The sequence below is a fragment of the Pyrus communis genome, chromosome 3 (assembly GCF_963583255.1).
Source record: "Pyrus communis chromosome 3, drPyrComm1.1, whole genome shotgun sequence".
Lineage (NCBI taxonomy): Eukaryota > Viridiplantae > Streptophyta > Magnoliopsida > Rosales > Rosaceae > Pyrus > Pyrus communis.
Genome location: NC_084805.1, coordinates 3,889,723 through 3,897,826, shown reverse-complemented (window position 1 = coordinate 3,897,826; position 8,104 = coordinate 3,889,723). Strand labels below are relative to the sequence as shown.

The 8,104-nt window shown below is 38.9% G+C and overlaps 1 protein-coding gene across 1 annotated transcript; it reads right to left on the bottom strand.

Annotated features, from left to right (window-relative positions):
* Positions 1-1,452: 1,452 nt before the first annotated feature.
* Positions 1,453-6,571, bottom strand: LOC137729303 (uncharacterized). The gene is made up of 5 exons (XM_068468204.1): positions 5,840-6,571; positions 4,136-4,260; positions 3,012-3,326; positions 2,747-2,916; positions 1,453-2,067 (listed from the first exon to the last, which is right to left on the bottom strand). The coding sequence occupies exons 1-5, from the start codon at positions 6,140-6,142 to the stop codon at positions 1,667-1,669; spliced, it is 1,314 nt and encodes a 437-aa protein (XP_068324305.1). The 5' UTR covers positions 6,143-6,571; the 3' UTR covers positions 1,453-1,666.
* Between the last annotated feature and the right edge of the window lie 1,533 nt (positions 6,572-8,104).

Genomic DNA, 8,104 nt, shown 5'->3' with positions numbered 1-8,104 from the left:
CATGTACAACACCCCCTATCCGTCGGCCCTCCACCTTAGCAGAATTTCGTCATTGATGCCTAGCTTGCCGTTGGGAAGCTCGTTCCAGAAGAATCGAATCTTGTTGAACTTCTTCAAGACTTAGGTCAGTGAGTGGTGGGTGACACCAGTTTGGTTGAGGTTGTTGCTGTCGGCGGCAGAGGAATCTGGGTCATCTACGAATGAGGCCTTAACGGAAAAAGCCTTGATGTCACCAATCTTGTGGAAGATGAGGAGGAGGAAGGAGTCGGGGAGGCGATCAAAGTGGTTGTCGTCAATGAAGGAGTAGGGTTTTGGGAAGACATGGTAGATTGCAGGTTTCAGAGGTGGATTTGAGAGAGAAGGGGGATGAGGAAGAAATGGTGGTAGGATGAGAAATATCCATGATGATGGGTTAGGCTTCTTGTTCTATCATTTTGCGAGAAAGAGAGAGAGGGTGGTGAAGGAAGATTGGGGGAGACGGGTGGGGAAGATGGGTGTGATGGGTTTTTAAGTGGTGGGCCCCAAATTTTTTTATAAAAAAATTAAATGGTTTTATTTTTAATTTTTTAATATTTAATTAGTTTTTAATCCAATTGGGTTAGGGAATGGGTTCTGCTTCAAGCCACATCAGCATTTAACAAAAAGATTAAAAGAAAAACTAACAGAGGGTTTGACATTGCAACAAAATCGTAAGATGAGGTATGGCATTGTAATTTTTAAAATATGAGGTATGAGATTGTGATTCGACCCATAATTGAGGTAGTTTTGTATAATTTACCCTAAAAGTTTTGTTGTACAATATGACTTGCTGCATATGATTTTTCATCTCTGAAAACAAAAGGCAAAAAAAAAAAAAGAAAAAAAAAATTTCAAAACTGACTATTTCTTAAATTACTATTTCTGAAAATGAACACGGGTACTGCTCTATTTCTTAAACTAAATACTAACTACTTCTAAGAATTGAACACATGTATTATTATTATTTCGTAAACTTAACACTAGTACTATCAATATTTTTTAAAACTGAGCACTTTCTAAAATTGAATATTTCTGAAACCGAACACTGGTACTACACTATTTCTTAACTAATTATTTCTGAAACTGAATACGAGTACTATTTTTAAAACTGAGTGCGGGTTGGTGTGCACCTTGCATGCGCTTTTGGCTAGGTTTTTTTTCTTTCCTTCTTTTGTCCATATCATTAAATAAAATTATTGAATAACTTGTGGTTAAAATTCAAAATTTTGAAGCTATTTTCCTTAGTTTTCATTTTTTTAATCTCTATGTGCCTTTGTTAATTTTTGTTATTGATTTTCTTCAATTCATTCGATATAACAGCCGAAAATTGAGAGGGGTGCGTAAGATGTAAAAATGAGTGCGTGAATTGCGCTACCCAAAAGTAAACAAGTGTGGCTTTAAAGAGAAGAGGTGTCCAAAAATCATATTTTTGCCTTTTGACGAAAACTTGAATAGATATTTCTATAAAAAAAAAATCCAGTTTTACATGTTGAGAAAAATTGAACAAAATTCATCTCTTCCACTCACTTGATAGTGTGACAGTGAAGGCAAAAGTTCCCGAAAAAATAAGACAAAAACTAAAAGAGTTGGAACAATAAATTACATATCACCTCATTGGTACCTGAAAACATATCAATCCATGAGGATTTTATGTACTCTCTATAAGAACCTGGATACCTCCCTTGTTAATTGAAACATGGGAAAGCTTCAATCTAATGGCCTCAAAAACTGCATTCTGCCTCTCTTCACTTGTCAACCACAAATTGAAGCAACGATCAATCAGGTCCTTGCCGCAGCTTAAGCGGGAACCTCCTTTCTCAAACCTCGTAACCCTAGCTAGATTCAAATCCGAAGGCTCCTCGGCATAATTTTCTAAAATGCGCCGAATGGAACAGCACCAAATTGGTCGAGCTACTTTAAGAAAGTCACGCAAAACCAATACTGGAAGATTCACACTACCCACCTCGGACTCGCCATGCCCGCCTCTCCCATGGTAATCTGACCCTCCAAGCTTCAGCAGATCATAAGTATCAGCAAGATCACTGTACACTGTTGACAACATCAGCGGACAGAGATGAGTACAGAACTAAGGACATAAGAAAAAACTTCCATTGTTTCCAAGGACAACATCTACCAAATGAAAACCAGGATTCCACGCTTATGCCACAAGAAGTTAAGACATTTAAAGGCATTACCCAACAGGCACATGATCTACACTTCTATTCATGCCGGTTGGACACAGTTACAACCAGAAGTTCACCGAGTATATTGCATTATCATGATGAAAAACATTGTGTCTTACTGAAATAATTGTGCAGTAGAGAGTCACTGAATTGCATTTGACCTACACGCTTGTTAGACGACAAACAGTAAACTGACACCTAGATCCTATGACTCCAACGTATAGCATGGGTGATTGGGAGCAATTCCAGCTTGCTCCTCCTTATGGTAAAACATACAACTTTCTGACCATCTTAATAAGACACTTTCCTTTTCTACCAGGAATACGACCTGTAACACTTAGCATGAATTTACCCAAAGTTGAAGTCAAGCCCTCAGTCATTTTATATTCTTAGAAAGAGATGCATGACATGTAAATCTATTCGAAGAAAAAACATTGATATCCATTCTCTTTCTAAGATGACAATGTACAAGCAAAATTTCTGCATCAACCGTGCAAAACACATTATACAGAAAGGAACAGATAGTTGCATCTCGTGTAGCATACCAGCTAGTTTTCCATCACTTCTGTAAACTTCGATCCCATGAAGACCAGCTTCTTTCAAACTTTTGACGATGGCAACTGGATTTTTCAATGACCAAGGATGAGCTAGCACAGCTACACCTCCCGTGTCACATATCAGTTTTATTGCTTCTTCTGCCAGAGGTTCACTTCCCCTGAACTCATACAAAGAAAATATTTCTTTATAATTGTTTCTTAGTCATATATACACATCAATAGTAATCTGAAAACAGTAAGCTCAAAATATTACGTAGAGTATGCTGGTCCACCATCGTAAAGATAGCGGGCAAAAGCTTGTTTCAAATTTTCCACATAGCCGGCTTCAACCATCGCACGGGCCACATGCACTCTCCCAGGAGCAACTCCCTTGCCTGCAATCTTTGCGACATGCTCCCATTTAAGAGGGAACTTGAGCTTGTTCAATTTCAAGACCATATTTTTTGCACGAAGATAACGACCATCCCTTATATTTGACAAGAACTTCTCCAGATCTTCGAAACTTGTTGGTCCACAGCTGCTGTAGTATGCAAGGATGTGAACTGGCTCCTCTGGTGCAGACTCTCCTCTGAAACCATTGTGAAACATCATCAGAGGTGTTCAAGAACTACCGATATGGGATATTTCCTTTCCATTGCTAAAATAACCTTATTTCTCATTTAGTTTAAGGGTGCCTCGATTTGAACTCAAGTTTCAACTATAACCTTTTTAATGAATAATAAACTTCCAAATTACCCTTGAGTAAAATGACAATAAGCAACATAGTTGGTTTAAGAAAGGAAAAATATCAGGAAAGAAGAATTTGAATGGCAATCTACCCATAAACCCAAAACATTCATCACTCATCCCCTCCCACCAAAAATCTTAATACAACTTGTATCATTTCTTATAATAACTTCATCATATTTTAGTGCCAAAAATGCTATGAATTCTCAAAAAGTGTAACGACCAATTTTTTAGTTTTTTCACAAAACCATAATAGTCTATGTGTTCAGCAGACCACGACCGAATGCAGAAGATTTACCAAACACACAAATAACCAAAACCAAAATTTCTTTTCACTAGGCTTGGTCTTTCCCATTCTCGTATGTCAATTTTGGATTAGATTGTAAGTCCCTCCACTATGTTCTTACAAGGTGGAAGATCCTACGGTTTTGGCAAGGATGGGAACTTGGTACCAGCTTAAGATCTTACTACCTCAACATGACAAACTCAAGGTCAAGTTTTCTGCAACCAAATGTGAATGATGCAGGAGCAAAGTTCAAAATTTGTTTAAGTATATCCTTTCTAGTTTCTTATGTAATAAATGCAGTTTACAACAGCCCAATGTTGTACTTATTTAAAAGCATCCAGAAGGCATACTTCTTCCAAAGTTACCTTGAGTAGAATTTTGTACTTATTTCAACACCTGGAATTATCTTAATACGATGTCTCCGAGCTGCTTCTAGGGCCTCGGGGATGCCAGACATTGTGTCATGATCTGTCAGAGCAAGAACTTTCACCTGTTATGAGCACATGTATTAATTAAAGATCACTACATCTCAGCATGTATTCATGTATTTAAAATGTAGGAACCTTAGTTAACTGGCCAAAGAACTTCTAATGTCAATACATACGATATTTTGGGTCTTTTCCGACATCAGTTACACCCATGAGAAAAGATGTTGAGTAGAAAATCAAGAAATTGTTGGAAGAGTCATGGATTCTGTTTGTACCATATTTAACCAAGCCCGAAACTACCAAGCACAGGCAACTATATACCTTCGGAGACTTGCTGAAGGGTTCATGGTGAGGCACACTTGCCAAAGCACATGAGTTTCTCTCCAACTAGGAGACCAATCACCACACGCCATGTGTCAACACCAGTATAAAGTATCTAGAGTCTCACATCGAAAGGGGACAGCAACAGGCTGTAGCCCAACTTAGATCTTGCTAACGACAATTATGTGCAATCCCTTGTATTATGTAAACACTACATTGTTAATGAGAACTCCTCTACCCTCGTGGATGTAGCCCAACTTAGGGTGAACCACGTATACCTTGTGTCTATTTCTCTTCCCTTTATCTCTCAATCTACTATCTTCGAAGGTCACTTTGTGACACTTTATGTTGTTCCAAAGTCAACCCGATTTTGTGCATCAACAGATTTGATTATGACATAGCCTTAAATAACCTCCATACATAAAATTGAATGGAATACGTATAAATAACCCTTAAAAATCATACATAAACCTCAACCCTTTCAACTGAATCACTACTTTAGCTAGCCCAAACCAGCACACTAAATTTGCTCAGTCATCCCTAAACATAAAGCTGTTCATCGTCTCCATCAACTACACTTCTCAAACTAGAGCATGGATATCAACATTCCCCAGCTTTCGGAAAATATAGTACAATACAAATTCAACAGCTTTTGGAGAAGAACTTAACGAGAATTGAGCAAGACAATAACAAAGACTAGAACGGGCTGTAAAGAGCTATATTGCCAACACTCCCCCACAAACTGGGAAATAGTAATGGCTGACTCAAACTGATACAAAAGCAATTAGATTAACTACTGCGGAGCTCATTGCCTTTCCTGTGTTCGCAGCCTTTTAAAGTCCAAATAAACCCTCTTCTTTCTATGATTAAGGTGAAAACAAATTGTTCTCCCCTACCCTATGCATACAGCAAATAGAAGGTTAATTTTTTGTGATGCCTTCATAGTCCCCGAGTCTATTGAAAGCCAATTAAGTCTTCATTGTAACTAACATCCTTCGCCCGCACAAGGTTGAACCCAAGTCCCATCCTTCATTACAGCGTGTATGCTTAATCTGCTAATATTTCAGGCCAGAAAAAAAGACCCTAAACAGGTTAAAGATGCTGCATTTTAACCAATACAGGGTCTGTCTCCTACTCCTACTACTAGAAAGCCAGAATGTGTGAGAAGATTGAATTCGACACCCACAAGCGGTTAAAGAAGTTAACATGTAATCTAAAAAGATTGACAAAGAAATTACATGATAGAAAATAAGCAAACTATAACAAGTTAAAGAACCGACACCCACGAAACGAAAGATTTTCGTTCAGAATTTAACTCACCCCATTTTCGTGAGCCCTCTCGACCAGCTTGGAAGGCGAAAGAAACCCATCACTGCAATTTGAATGGGAATGCAATTCAAAGAGTAGCTTGTTTGGAATGCTCCTTTGCACCAACGAAACCCCAAAATCATCCGACGCTGCAGCGGAAGAAGCTTGGTGCTGTTCCAAGAAAACCCATTCACTCACAGACTTGAAAGCTAAAGTCTGCTCGGCGGTCATCTTCTTCTTGCTCCCGCTCCCACCTCGCTTCTTCTTCTTCCTCGCTGTTTTCTTTGGGCTGCTCGAGTTGTTTGTGGCATCCATCACGGACTGCTACTGATCCAGGAGAAGGGAGAAGGGAGAAGGGAGAAGGGCGGCCTACGGTAGAGCAAGCTAGGGATTTTTAGGGATATCAGATTAGATAGGGCGGCCTACAAAGAGTGCCAAGTTTGCTTCATACATAGAGAGTTCACAGGTGTCCTCCCCTCTCTTCTACTTTTTCTTTTCGTCAGACAAGCTTGTACCCCCAACCCGGTAGTGCATCCTCTGTCAGAGATTTTTCACGTCTAGAGACTTTGCGTCGGCACGAAATACGGATACATACGGTGGCCATGACTTTTTCATTTGTAATATTTGTTTAATTCAATTCAAATAATTAAGTTGCCAACTGCCCTATCCACACATTTTCCTAGTCGTAGATGTGTCCTGGATGTGGCTCTGTTTGTTACGATGAACTGTCTTTCTCCTACAGAACACTAGCCTCAGGAGGTAACGTGAATTACTTTAACAAGTGGCTTCTTTCTCCCCAGTAGCATCTTATACTCCATGATTTCTGCATAATACTTCGACGGTGGTAGCCGTACGATTGGTGGTAGTGGTGCTAAGCGGTGGAGTCACTTTATTTTTTATGAAAAAGTACATGTATAAAACAATCTCTTAGTTTTATTTTTCTTCTCATCTTTAAATTAATTTTTATTTCATAAACAATCTACCCAACACTAATAAACTTCAAATTTTTTTTTTCACTTATAAATGAGAGATCATAAGTTTGATTATCGCGCAATGGCAAATTTGAACCACATTATTACTAGTCTATTATGAGGCTTAGCCTACCCCCTCACCGTCTTAGGGTAGATGATATCGTTTGTTCAAAAAGAAAAAAATTTCTTTAGATTGAATTTGAGAGTGTTTGGAGGCTTTTTGTGTCGAAGGCTTTGCTGGCCTTTTTGTGTTGTAAAGAGCGAACAAAACCTTCACATCCCCCATTTATGAGTTAACCATTTTACTTGATACAAAATTGGTTAGATTGCGAGTGTTTGGGGATTTTTTGTGTTGAAGGCTTTGCTGGGCTTTTTGTGTTGTAAAGAGGCAAACAAAATCTTCACATCCCCCATTTTTGAGTTAGTGAGAATTAGGCCCAAAGCATCTGAAGGAAAAACAAGTCCTAGGAAATGCTTTGTTGTTCTTCCAGCAACTCTTGGGTGCTTGGTTTGGTGTTACGTTGAAATGCTTCTAGCAGTTGTCGAAGTTTTTCCATGGCTGTTTGAGGTGGTGAGTTAATATTAAAAAGGGTTTGGCATGAGAGCTTGAAGTGTGGGAGCTAGAGATCCACAAGTTTAGCAAATAACAGTGCATGAGCTTCATTTTGGTGCAGTTACGTTAAGATTTAGGAGAATAATTTGTAAGAGATATTGATAGTGGTTGAGCTTTTGGTCATGGTGGGTGGTTGAGGTTTCTAAGGTAGAAGATCAGTGGTTGAGCTTTTGGAAATCTTGTAGCAGTCAAGAAGGGTTTGCTGCACCAGGGAGAGAGATTTCCTACTGCAAGGAGAAGATGTTCTTCCTTAAGCATGAGATTGAAAGGGCATGATGGAGAAGGTTTGGTACTAGTAAGCTTTCCACTTCCCCCTCCTTCATTTTACTCTGATCTTGGCTTCCAATTTACAATGAGTGATGGTTATCCCTATTTTCTGTTGAATAGAAGAATGCGCTGGAAACTACTTGTTTCCATACGGTAAAGGGATGGATTGGAATCTCCTTGCATCCTATGCATAACAAGAGGCGCTGAAAGTAGCTTTTTTCCAACAGCTAAAAAGGTGGAATGGTACCTTCTTAGTAACATATGGATAGAAGGGTGAGATAGGTTGCACCATGAATAGGTTCACGAGAAACATATGTCTTGGTGCGGGAAAACAGAAGATATATGTCTTGTGTGGATGGGTTGTTGTAGAGTTAGGTTATTGTTATGGATAGTGCATTGACTAAAATAAGGTGGAAACTATCTCAT

Bases quoted from the DNA above. Each gene is read 5' to 3' on its own strand.
- LOC137729303 (XM_068468204.1), bottom strand. From the start codon at position 6,142: ATGGATGCCACAAACAACTCGAGCAGCCCAAAGAAAACAGCGAGGAAG. The intron at 3,327-4,135 runs GTAACTTTGGAA...CAATGGTTTCAG, and splicing joins AGTACAAAATTCTACTCAAG to AGGAGAGTCTGCACCAGAGG. The intron at 2,917-3,011 runs GTAATATTTTGA...GTATGAGTTCAG, and splicing joins GGTGGACCAGCATACTCTAC to GGGAAGTGAACCTCTGGCAG.